The sequence below is a fragment of the Syngnathoides biaculeatus genome, chromosome 19 (assembly GCF_019802595.1).
Source record: "Syngnathoides biaculeatus isolate LvHL_M chromosome 19, ASM1980259v1, whole genome shotgun sequence".
Lineage (NCBI taxonomy): Eukaryota > Metazoa > Chordata > Actinopteri > Syngnathiformes > Syngnathidae > Syngnathoides > Syngnathoides biaculeatus.
This window is the reverse complement of record NC_084658.1, coordinates 5,757,791-5,770,859: the sequence shown is the minus strand read 5'-3', so window position 1 is coordinate 5,770,859 and position 13,069 is coordinate 5,757,791. Positions and strand designations below refer to the sequence as shown.

The 13,069-nt window shown below is 41.6% G+C and overlaps 2 protein-coding genes across 7 annotated transcripts in view; one reads left to right on the top strand and one right to left on the bottom strand.

Moving 5' to 3' along the window:
* The window catches only part of oplah (5-oxoprolinase, ATP-hydrolysing), a 30,520-nt gene extending 19,878 nt beyond the window's left edge, over positions 1–10,642 (top strand). Inside the window, exons 26-29 of one of the 2 annotated variants that reach the window (XM_061804948.1) lie at positions 713–873; positions 960–1,057; positions 2,950–3,135; positions 9,669–10,642. In XM_061804948.1, coding sequence (XP_061660932.1) covers positions 713–873; positions 960–1,057; positions 2,950–3,102 — 412 coding nt within the window. In that variant the 3' untranslated portion in view covers positions 3,103–3,135; positions 9,669–10,642. Of the gene's footprint in view, positions 1–712; positions 874–959; positions 1,058–2,949; positions 3,236–9,668 lie in introns of those variants that run through there. The other variant, XM_061804949.1, reaches the window with a different exon arrangement.
* Positions 3,379–12,816, bottom strand: foxh1 (forkhead box H1). Of its 5 annotated transcripts, none has more exons than XM_061804952.1 (5): positions 12,798–12,816; positions 11,093–11,202; positions 8,606–9,173; positions 8,111–8,215; positions 3,379–6,805 (listed from the first exon to the last, which is right to left on the bottom strand). In XM_061804952.1, exons 2-5 carry the CDS (start codon positions 11,095–11,097, stop codon positions 5,852–5,854), a joined length of 1,632 nt encoding a protein of 543 aa, XP_061660936.1. In that variant the 5' UTR covers positions 11,098–11,202; positions 12,798–12,816; the 3' UTR covers positions 3,379–5,851. The 5 variants fall into 5 exon arrangements, with proteins under 5 accessions (XP_061660936.1, XP_061660939.1, XP_061660937.1 ...); XM_061804955.1 differs by lacking the exon at positions 12,798–12,816 and adding an exon at positions 10,658–10,720 and having other exon boundaries at positions 8,606–9,075; positions 11,093–11,233; XM_061804953.1 differs by lacking the exon at positions 12,798–12,816 and adding an exon at positions 10,658–10,720 and having other exon boundaries at positions 11,093–11,232.
* Positions 12,817–13,069: the final 253 nt, after the last annotated feature.

The following is a 13,069-nucleotide window of genomic DNA, read 5'->3' as shown; positions in this document are numbered from 1 at the left end:
AGTGGGTTGGACTTGAGTTGGTATCGGTCCGTTGTGGCAAAGGGGGAGCTAAGTCTAAAGGCAAAGCTCTCAATTTACCAGTCGATCTACATTCCTCCCTTTAGTTATGGTCACGAGCTGTAGGTTGTTACCGAAGGAACAATATCCCAGATACAAGCAGCCGAAATAAGTTTGTCCGGGCTCTCCCTTAGAGATTGGGGGAGAAGCTTGGTCATCCGGAAGGGGCTCGGTGTCGAGCCGATGCTCCTCCGCATTGAGAGGAACCAGATGAGGTGGCTGGGGCATCTGATTTGGATGCCTCCCTGGTGAGTTGTTCCGTGCACGTCCCACCGGAAAGAGACCCCTGGGATGACCCAGGACATGGTGAAGAGACTGCGTCTCTCGGCTACACTGGGAAGACTTTGGGATCCCTCTGGAATTGTTGAATGAAGTGGCTGGGGAAAGTGAGTCTGGGTGTCCCTGCTAAAGCTTGAAATAACCTGTGGAAATGTGGAAAAACATTCACATAGGTATACTTATTTCAATAATAATATTCTTATTAAATTCTGTGTAACAAGTATCAAAGCATCATATAATGTAGTATTGCAGCTTTCTTAAGCACTTTGTTTTTATCAGTAGTTTGACAACATAAATAATCAACAGTTCACTCCAGACAAGTGAAGAGGAACAATCATTTTGTGAATTTCTTGATTGTTTTGTGCATCTCCATAAGGTACCCAGTGATTTTGGAGCAGTTTTCTTTGCGACCCGCTTCAGGAGGTGCAGGGAAATACCGTGGAGGAGACGGTGTGATTCGGAAGCTCTTGTTCAGGGACAATGTGGTCCTTTCTGTACTAAGTGAGAGGCGATCCACGCGCCCCTATGGCCTTGAGGGTAAACACAGTGAACCTGTATTCAAAATGGCTTTATGTTAAATTGTGTGACCATTTTGGACAGTGTTCTCTTTCTCTTCTGGTCAGGAGGTGAAGATGGTGCCACGGGACTGAACATGCTCCAAAGAGCTGATGGCAGAGTGCTCAGTCTGGGTGGCAAGACCAGTGTCAGCCTTCAACCGGGGGTACGACAATAATTCTATCGTGTATATATTATCGACGCCACAAAAAAAAAAAATCAAAAAACTACATTTTGAGAACCAACCATTACAGAGGGAGGATAAGGTGGGAAACAGATGTAGGGGAAGCCCGTTGCTAAGTTATCGTTTCGCTGGATCCGCATTATAGTGGAGATTAGTCAACTTTGAAGAGCACAAAATCAGGCAAATTAGTCCATGTTCAAAGAGGACAACACTGAAATATATGATAACACTATGCAGGTACATAAACACAGGGCCCAGAAACTGGAATGAATTAATGTCACTTGAGTAAATCGGCCTATAAATTTAAAAGTACATGAATCTCATAAATATTAATAGTGTAAGATAACCTTTGTTAGTCCGGCAATGGGGAATTTGTATCATTTTGGCAGCAATAGCGGATACAAAAACACAAAAAGAGCATGCAAGAGAAGTCATTTGGCTGCAAATGGCTCAACCAGTGCACAGTTGATGCAACAAATGCAGTGAACTGACATGTTTTGAAGTCATGATTTTTAACCATTACAATTATAGAGTAATAATTATGTTGACAAACTGAAGATAATTAGTTGCACCCTATTATATAACTTGCAACAATAAATTGTAATGTTTTTCACACAATTTAAAAAAATATGGATGTTCAAACAAATTGTGACGGGAGTGAATTTCCATAGATTGGTAGAGCTGCAGTCATGGCCATAAATGCCATTTTACTAATAATTGGCGTACTTTTCTAAATAATAATTTGTCGGTTTGATGTGTTTGATATTTTAATTGTATAGTGCTGTGGGTTGGAATTTTGTTTTTTTTGTACGAATAGCGGTTACACATTCACTTTGATAATGACTTCTTGTGTTTTGACTATTGGGTTTTTGTCCATAAATTTCATTTTGGTGTGTTGCTTTTTTTTCTTAGTTTATCATAGCTGATCAAGGAAATTTTCCTTTGTGTGAAAGACATTGAACTGTGTCAGCCTGATGGTTGGGAACCCATGTGCTAGATCAGACGTGGGCATTCTACATCTGGCCAGAGGGCTGAACCTGTCTGGTCCGTGTGAGGCCAATCATAAACTAGAAAATGCATTTTAAAAATATGAATGCCGTGCAGGCAGTACAACTGTGTTGCTTTTATTTTGAAAACCATTACGTTAGTGTTTACTCAGTGTGGGCGCACATGCGATCATGAGCCATGAGTGTCGGTAAACAGCAGCAAGTGATGGACTGCCAAGTACTTCTTTACAGAAGTCATAGGTAAAGCGTATTCTTAATTTGTGGTACAGAGATCGCTGTGATAAAACACTACACTTTGAATCACCACTACATGACCAAATATGAGGATGAATACCGAAACCTATCATGATGCGCGCAAGGGAGTCTGTTGCGTTACTTACAAAACTGCAATCACAACAACATTTTTTTTGTCTTTTTTCCATAAAACGTTGCACACCTACAGATGCAGCCGTCAGGACAAATTATGTCATTTCTCACAATGTCACCCAAAGAACTAGAGCGTTTTCTGACGGTGAATTTATTAACGAGGGCTTATTGGACTCTGTTGCGCTGATATGTCTCAAGAAAAGAGGAGAGCATTTGAGAACGTTCCACTCTCCCGAGGTGGATTGAGGACTATTTTTCTCTGATGTTGGATAAGATCTCCGATGTACGTGACATCAGATGGCTCCGCCTAAGGCAAAATACTGAAAAGCGTCTGGGTCCTGAGAGACCATATTCAGGATTTCCAGGACAAAGTTGAGAATTCAAGTTATCAATGGTGCGGCAGTCTGACACAATTCTGGTTTTCTCATGTGGCCCCTGGTAAAAATTCTGTTCGCATCCCTATGCTAAATCAACACTACCTGTGTCTCTTTCCCTCTACAGGACATGTTCTGCCTATATACCCCTGGGGGTGGGGGGTATGGGAAGGAGGAGGAAACAAATAGAAAACCACAGACCAAGCGCAGGCGCTTGAATGAGACTTTCTCTGAGAGAGGCAGCGTCTTTGAATACCGCATGGCCCAAGAGGGAGTGTGACTGAGAAGAAGTAAAGCAAATACAGGTGGAAAGGTGGAGTGATTTGAAGCAATTACATAATTGTGTTCAAATGTGGACTTTCAAAGACGTGTGGCACATTGAAGAGACATTAAAGTCAGATCTCTCACTGAAATGGTATTATTGTTTATCATCCACATATTTTAAAGGCTGGTGTACCCACGAGAATTTCAGTGAGTGAATTACGTAAAGTAATCCCTTGTTTATCATGGGGGTTAGGTTCTGGACCACCCCCCCGATAGGTGAAATCTACCGCATGACGACCACGTTTTTATCAAATTATTTACATTGTTTGAAAGGCGTATGAACCTCCTGTTACCCTAAACCATACGCTTAGACACTTTGTATACACTTAAACACTTTTTAAGCTCTTAGAAAATAATGTATGCATACACTGTAGATTTTTTTACATTTTTTTTTTAGTTTTAATGTTTTAGGCTAGTATTTTTTTTTTAAATACACAAAGGACTCTACAGGTGAACTATAATAAAGGGAGGGAACATTGTATGCACATTGCTGAAATACATTAATTATATACAGGATTAACTTCCAGAAGGGCGTTAAAAACTTATTTAGGGTCACCAGCAAACCTTCCACCATTTATACCTTTTTTCATTTTCAAGTAATGAGTCATTTGTGTATTAACTATTGTGGTGGGGGGGACGACTCCTGCAACTATTCGTTTATTGGCATCCACTTCTAGATGTATTACAGCCCATGACCCTTTTATTTCTGAGCAGCTTATCCTCACGAGGGTTGGAGGAGTGCTGGAGGCAATCCCAACTGTCATCGGGGAGGAAGCAATTTAGAGTCTCCAATTTATGTATACTTTTGGGATGTGGGAGGAAACCGGAGTGCCCAGAGAAAACCCATGCAGGCACTGGGAGAACATGCAAATTCTGCACAGGCAGGGCCAGGATTTGAACCCCGGTCCTCAGAACTGTGAGGTCAATGCAGCTGCTCCACTGGGCCGCCTGGTCCATGACCCATGTTGAATAAAATTTTCATTTATTCTGTTTGTGTATTAGAGAATATTTTTGGGGAAAAATAGGACAGTCCAAAATTATTAAACACTTTATTCCCCCTAACTGGGGTTTGAAAAAACTGAATATTGTGGTTACTCTTGTAACCAAGTACAATGGGGAAAGGTCATCCATCTAAAAGTGTGTGTGATTGCTGAGGTGTAGCCCAGCATTGTCTTGGATGGAGTAGGTGGGGGTGGTGTTGTTGTTCCGCCCCCCCCCCCCACCTCCTCCCTTTTTTGGGTGAGGAATGATGCAGAGGGACGCATGGTGAGGGAGTGCAGGCATGCGTAGGCTGCTGATAAAGAGATAGCGACCACTGCGGAGGAAGCAGCAGGAGGTTGACGGCTCCTGGATTTTGGATGTAAATCAGATGGGTTCTTTGCATGAGCTCCAAATTCCAATCCGGAGCCCGTGGACAGTTGATCAAAGATATAGTTTCCTTGTTTATGGATCACAATTCCTGTACTGAAACACCATCTGTGGCACGATGAAGACTGGAGATGTGCCCCCCTTTGAGCCTACCCACAATTATCTCCTTTTGGTTTATCAGTTCAAAGCTCGAAAGAGCTGTGGTCTCATTGACACCAAACATGCCTAATTTTGGACAAAGTAAAAATTACAAGACTGTTCTGTAAAATGCAGACACATTTTCAGTTTAATCAGAACAAACTATGGTAATAATAGAAAAAAAAAAACTCTGCATGGTAAAAAGACAAAATAATTTTGCAAGCAACCAGAACATTCAAATTTTCCATAGCTTTAAAGCCTTGAGGATGAAATCTCACAACAATCTATTAATATATATTTTTTCATCTTTTACTCAAAAAAGTTCTAATTCATAGAATACATTAACAAATGTCAGATTTTTAATTAATATGGGGAGGGAAAAGGTTTACCTTTTCTAACACTAAAATGACAATCTGACTAAAACAGCATTTTATTATAGACCCTGTTCAGCACCATGACATTCTTGATACAGTTCAGCCCCAGAGACAAAATTGAGGCTGAAGGGTGACCATCTATTTTTAAAAACAAAAATATTTAGCTGTCGATACAGGTAGACAAAGTTTCTTTTGGTAGACAATCCCAACTTCAAAAGAGTGCAAATAAACCCCACAGGGCAAACTCCACGTTGTCAATAACACAAATATGAGGTACTGGTCTGACATCTCCTTTAAAAAAAAAAAAAAATAAAAATAAAAACCCTGAGCAATATTTAAATGAACATTACAACTTCTATAATCCATAAATTATCTTTGCATGTAAAAGTTCTGTCTAATGTATTCTGGCCTTCTGTGCCTTCGATGCACCATTAAAACAGGAGAAAAGTTGTGTATTAAATGAGTTTGTAGCACCACTGGTTTTCATTTTATGCACCATTTACTGCCTTATCCTTTCCACTCAACCATAAAAGTTTGTACAAAACATACCGCTGTCCAATAAAGATAATCTTACCAATTTTTAAAAAAAAAAAACATGCAAGTAAGGTGCAAAGAGAAAGCTTTGTGTGAGAAAATGCAAATTTTCCGTGTAAGATTGAGGTAGATATGTTTGGTTGTACAGTTAAAGGTTGTTTACTTTTGCACCTTTTGCACAGTTTTAAGGAGCTGCAAGTCCATGTTTAAGAGTTGGCCCTCAGTGGCTGAAATGTCATTATCGTTTGCATGCAATAAAGTGACAGTTCATAAAAGACACTAACTCTGGAGTCAGTACTGGGGGTACAGGTTTAAGGATGACCCATTCTGCAAGGTGTACTGACTGGGTGGCTGGTAATGTGAGTTTTGATTGGGTGGCATTAGTGCGTCGAAAACACTCTTATTGGGTGGCACAGACTGCAGCATGTTGTCCAGGTCCATGATGAGCGGTGGGGGTTGGACAGGAACCCGTCCGGTAGGAAGGATGGGCCAGTAACTATGGCTGAGAAAGTGACCCGGCGCCACATGAGAGCTCCCGTAGCCATAAAGAGGAAGTCCTCCATGTAGGGGCATGAGAGGCCCACTGCTGAACCGCATGCTTGGTGGGGCGACTGCATTGGGTGGGGCATATTTGGCGTAGGAGGTGGGCAACTCCCAAGGTGGTGCATGAGCATCCCGCCGCGCTGACTTATGTAGTGGGGGTTTATATTCCTCATAACCGTCTGATACGGCTTGACCATCAGGAAAGATACGCTTCCCATGTAGGGACCCCCCCTTCCAGTCTTCCTCAGAGGAAGATGAGGACGTTGAGGCTGGGCTAGCCGAGCTGGCAGAAGCACTGCGGGCAGAAGAGGCATAGCGGGGACGCGGAGGGGACGACAGCTGGGGTTGTGCCGTCTCACCCCAACAGCACATGTCCACATCCCCTGAGCCGCTGTTGGGGCGAAGGCTGTGGAGCAAAGAGTCAATAGCGAAGGATGAGTCTAGCTTGGGTCGGAACAAGTCCTCTTGGGGTGGGGAGAGGTTCGTGGGAGGGAATGTTGTCACTGGGTCGGTGGGGGGCGCTGGCTGGGATTCCGGCTTGTGGCCCTGCAGGATGTAAGGAGCCAGATCCTGAGCAAAGATGGTCTCGTCCTGGCGAGACACAGCCGTGTTCTGCCTCTTTAAGAGTTCCATAGGAACGCAGCTCAGTTCCACAGCCCAGAAGTTACCTTTGCCCTGAGGTTTGTTGGGATCTTTTAACACCTGCCCAAGGGTGGAAGTATAAATGAATCATGAATATTCGGACCTGACAACCCAGTTGGGCTGGGCTGACCCCCTTTCACATTTATTCACAGTAACTGAATAGAATCTTGAAAATGGTTTGAGGTTTCGGCCAAAAGACCAGCAAACAATCTTGTTGCAAGAGTTAAGAATGTGTAAATTGAAGCACCGTATTTATATAGTTATGCTAAAAATTATTATTATGCTGACCATGACCTCAGTCAACTGATCCCTTATTTTTTTTAAACAACTCCTGCTACATGAAAATGGCAGAAAATGATTTCAAAAATTGGAGCAGGAATGCATGATGTTTTTCCATAAAAGCATTGCAAAACAATAGACCATGTTTGAGGAAACATTTTGATAATTTCTTGCATAATCTATTGCAGCGGTTGTGAACCTTTTACACCACAAAATAACCAACATTATAATACAGTAATGTATTAGTTCAAAGTGGTTTAATCTGTAAAAAGTGTTATTGCAAGACACGTTACGCAGTTTGAACACAAACAGTGCACTTATTCAAACAATATATTATCCTATAAAGATCATGTAGACAGTATATTTATGATTGTAATCCACTGCACACTTTTAAGCACTGCACTTCTATAAAGAACAACTAGAAAAACTATCGTTGTTATTCAATGAAAAATGTATTACAAATAATGAGATTAAATTTAAATGTAATGCACTAATACAACTTTTCCTTTTGGCTTAAAAGTTAACGACAAATGAATGTATTTTTTTATATTTGGTAGTGAATTGAACAGAAATTTTGAAGAGGCACATAGTATGCATAGTTACAAGGTTTATTCGAATAGAGTGTCACATGTTTAAATTTTGATACATTTTGTTTGTATTTAATTTAATAGATGTTTCCCAAACCACTTGGGGGAGCCTGTGTACCACTAGTGGTATTTAAGAATCACTGATCTAGAGCATTCTATCAACTACTGTGTATGTACATTTTGAATTATTTTGACATTTAGACAAGATTTTTTTTAAACCATATGCATCTCTTAACAACTAATATGTCATTCCAAACTAAAATAATTCTAATTTAAAATTAGGCCACATTATGAATTATTTTTGACTCAGAAGATCAATATGAAACATGTTTTGTGTAATAGTATCAACTGAATGTGACTTGGTAATACGCTGCAACACTTGTCACACTGTCAACCTCAGTCCAGTTACATTAATCCAGGCACTGCCGATAAAATATTATAGTAGTCTTCAACTCCAGAGGAATTTGAGAGCATTATTCAATTGTGTTCCCATACAAACCTTAACAAAACAGTCATACGAAGAAAGATTGTGTCGCACAGAATCCCTCCAGCCTTTGTAGTTCCCCTTAAAGAATGGAAAGAGGGTGCTAATCTCCTTCAGAATCTGAAACAAGACCAGCAAAACACATTCTAAAATCACTTATAGCATGAGATGACACCAATGTCGAATTTAACTTGGCGTTATTAGCAGTTTACTTTCCTATTTGATAAAGTGTACATGTTGAGGCTCGAGTGCTGTATCTTATCCTCCCCTTGCTACATATCAGCATCTGGGTTCAGTGGAGTGGAACTGGGCTTATCACAGCAAACCCAATAATGCCACGACTGGCATTGTGTCAACAAGCTTTGTTGTTTTCTGTCTTGCCGTGTATTGACATAACATTTACATCTTTTTTTCTAATGCTTTCAATTTGTCCTGAGTCATTTACTCAAACATCCAACGTGCGTAAGACGGCCAAAGCGACATTGGGTCCTGTATTCTAATTGTGTTTACCTCAGATAAAGTCAACTTCTTCTCTGGAGAGCGTTGGATCACCATGGCAATCATCGCGAGATACGAGTACGGCGGTTTGGGGTACCGCTGATAGTTCTTCTTCTTCGGGCCTCTTGCGCCGGTCTTCGAGCGCTCGCCGCTCCACGTCTCCCGGGGGTCAGCTTCTTGTTTGGGGTTGGCATCGCGAGCGTTCCCGTACGACGGCTCTGATGCTCCGACATGATCATCCATGAATGCACCGCTGGTGTGCTCCTGCGGCGGGAATGCTGCGGGCTTGGAGAAGCTCGGTGGCGGGTGCCGGGGGACCATCTGAGCCGGATGGTGCTGGTGGCTCCAGGGCAGGACGGTGGAGCTCCGGGCTACGTGGCCGGGCGGACAACTCAAGTCAAGGTGGTGGTCTCCGAGGTGGCTGCGAGCGGGCGGTGCCATCGGGCTGTGCCCTGGCCAGTGCTTTGTCATGCTGATGCTTCCTGCACGTTCGGACAGGAGGACAGAGGGTGGGGAGTTGGGGGAGGGCGGCCAAAGATGTGTGTCCTTAAATTGTGGCAGACTGCTGGCTCCAGGCGGACTATTTGAAGAGCAAACAATTAACAGTTTCATGTCAATCCCGCTGCGTAATCGAGAAGAGAATGACGCGTTATCTGAGAGCAGGATGACTGATTGCTGGGGGGGGGGGGGGGGGGTATGTTAAGAACCTGTATATAACCTTTATGGTAATAATTTCCCACTTTCAAAACAACTGATGCGGATTTTGGAGATGCGCGTAAAGATTTACGCGCAGCCGGTGCGTTTCGTCAGGGAAAGTGCAAAAAATAATGAACATTTTATTTCAAATAGAATTTTGTACTGAAACTGATACCGGAGGCTCTCTATAAAGGACGAATATATGTATATATGGGTACAAATTTCCATTGAAGCTTACACCCAATACACAATTTCTTCCAGAGGGAATCTCTAATTTGCAGATAACACCCACCAATATATTACCAAGTTAGTACAATTTTAAAAATCACACACTTTCTGATATTGTTTTCCAATATTTACAATTAAACGTGTTCCACAGCTCGATACGTCGCAAATTATTTCTTAAATGAATGAGCAGATGCAGCAAAGGAAGGCTCGAGTTTTGCAGAGATCTTGCTTCCAGCTGGACTTCTTGGGGGGACTTTGCAGTAAGTCATTCAACCGAGAAAGTTGAGAGTTTCGGGAATGCGCGTCTTTTGTTCCAATTAACGTAGTGCTAATGTGCCGACTCTTGTTTCCCAGCAAGACAGTGAAAACAAGTTGGATTAGGAGAAACCCCGTCGGCAGGCTGACGACCAAGTAAGTAGAGAAGCTGCTTAGCATCTGAGTGGATTTGGGGGGCCATTCAACACCCATTTGTGGGTTTTTGGGGGGGGGGGGGGCTGACAAGCTGCGAAGTGTTCGGGATGGACAGAACATTCACACCTTGTACAAGGACAATCTTGTAGTGGTTTGTCAAAGGGGCTAAATATTCCCTTGGAAAAGCCACGAATCAACAAAAATCTCAATTTCCTCTGACTTCACACGGCTGTTAAATCAAATATTCGTGGTTATGCTTTGAATCAATCACACTGTACATAATGGTCAAATTCACTTTAACAAGTGGTTATTATAACATTTCTCATGCATTCCAGCACTTAAATGGCAAATCTTGACTAAACCTACATCTATACAATTTTTGGCAAGTAGTTATTTTGTCATCCCGACATTCTTCTGACACATTTTTCTATAAATTGTTAAAAACCCTTGTTGAGATGAAACAAGATTCACAAGAGCGCCCTTCATCCAAGAGAACAAGTAGTGATGGAACACAATACCAAATAAGAAGGCACAGCAACATATTCAGAGAAATCTCCCAAATATTACATGTTGAAGCATTTTATCGCAAAACAAATCAATAAATACATCAAAGAAAGTGGTTGTTCATAATGTCCCAAAATTCATTCATTCGCCTTCCGTTCTGCTTATCCTCACTAGGGTCATATAACTTCACATTAAATTCCTTAGAGCGAAAATATTAATACATACCAATTACAGCAAGTGGCCTTTTATTCAAACATTTCTTCTCATCTTTTACCTCACTTTACAGCCCTGCAATAAAAAAATACTATTTAGGGGGCACATTGCTACTTCAGTCAAACTTTTTCCGAGGTTGACCCATGGCCACACCAGTGTGGTTACTTTTGTTAAATATTTTTATACTGACCAATTTATTCAAACGTCTAAATTTAACCTCACCTTACATGCCTCACATGCCAAATATTGACAATAGATACCAATTTCTGACTAGTAATTCTTGTAAATACTTCTTGTACGAATTGACCCCACTTCATAGGCCTCATAAGATAGAGGTACAACTATTTACTTTTTAGACAAGTCGAAAGGAAAAGAAGAAGATGATGTTTGTACACAGACTCCTGTGATTTTTAAAAATTCATATGAAACTCATTCAGTAGGCCTTACCACATGACTTTGCGGCTTTAGTGACATTTGCAGTCTTAAGTGGTTTTCTGAAAACTTCCTTAACCTTCATCACCTGCTGCAACTTGCTGGTGATTTACTTCTCTGAACTCCTGCACAGACACACGCACAAAAGTGTCTCCCTCTAGTGGTTTCCACTCAGTATGTGTATTTTAACACTTTTAATGCAGTTCTTCAAAACTCTCCCAAAAAACTCATGTGGTGGATTTGATGTGCAGCATTTGGTGTCAGATTGAAATCCAACATGCAGGCAAAACTCTCACTCATTCACAAGCCATAATGTTTGTTTGCATGCACCATGAAGTGCTCAGTGATTTAAATACAAACGGCCACTCCATCTCTTCCTGTGTTCTGGAGTGTCGCAGATAGTTTCAGCCTGGATTGGCTATTCCTAAAAAGAATTGGCAACTATATGAATGGGAAAGTGTCTTTCTTGAACAACAGTTTTCGCCGATTGTGTTTGGGAAAAATCCCCTTAAAGCTATCCAGGGATGCATCCTGCTTGTCCCGAGATGAAACATAATAACAATAATGCTTTCACAGTATATAAAGCTTTACTAGAGACTAAAAGACACTTTAAAATTCCATGCATTAATCAGTTGCACAGTATAGTGATAAAGTACTTTACTTATGCAAATTCAGTTTCCCTGCAGTTTCCTAGCAGTCTGACAGCAGCGTGGCTGCCATTCTGTACCTGCAGATCCTCCAATCCATTTGCAGAGAAAGTAGGTTTAGTCAATCACAACAATGACATTCGTTTGGGTAGTGATAAGAACTGGCAACCATCTGATACGAGGGTGTAGGCTTACGCTCTGCACCACCAATTTGGGGTGGAACAGTTCTTATTATACATTTGTGGAAGAGTCTAAACTTTCCACGAAACTTTAAATATTCAAACTTCCATCCTGCCCGTTGACAGCTGGGATAGGCTCCAGTATTCCCCACGATTGTCGTGAGGATAGGCAGAAAAAGAAAATTGATTGATGGAAGTATTTAAACTATACATGTATTTCTACTATGCAGTTTATTATCAGGAAAAGCTAAAAAAAAAAAACTTTTAAAAAAGTATTTTTTGGGTTTGGAACACGTTATTTCATTTTCCATTAATTGTAATGGGAAAACGTGGTTTGGATTTCGAAAGTTTCACTTTTCACCGGCCTTCTGGAACGGATTGTGGTCAAGAACGAGGCACCACTGTGCTAATAAATAAATAAATAAAAAAACTTTCCCCATTATATTTCTTTTTCAGTTCTAGAATCTCCCCAATAGATGATGCTATTTGTCTGTGCTATCGCTTGTCTCCTTCTGACACGGAGACTTTGACGCCGCCTAGCGGAGGCGTAGAGCGGGAGGCGAGGTTCCAAGTCCGGTTGTTATGGTGAGGCAGTTCCTAAGTGGGGCTGGCTGTGGCAGGAACGGTGCGAGGCAGCTGATTCAGTTCCACAGAACCTCACACACAGCCAACAGTACAGGTACGATACTTTTTGTTGTTGTTTTTTTTAATGATGAGCTTCCCTCCTTATTCTCTAGTTTTACTTTGGTGATACTTTGGTCATACCGTTTATTCAACGAAAGTCCCCGCTACTTGCGAGCACGACCTCGGTGCTCCTGCTGAAATGTAAAAGCTAACCTGGACCTCGCGGATGCTAACACGGCAACGGAATAAGGAAAGCCGACTTTAGCGAACCTCAGCGGGTATTCCGGAGTTGGCTAAGGGGAAGCCGCCTAGTACAGAACTCACACCTGCTGCTTTTATCATTTGCAACGAAGCCGTCCAACTTTGAGCAGCCGACTTTACCTGTCCGATGAGCCACCTGTTGAAGCTAGCGTAGCCATTCGGCTAATTGTATACATTCGTGTCCTTCACACTAATGATGCAATTATAATCATACGATAACATACTTAAACGTGGCCATTTAGTGTAAAACATCATTCACCATTGCACTGTAAACATTCAAT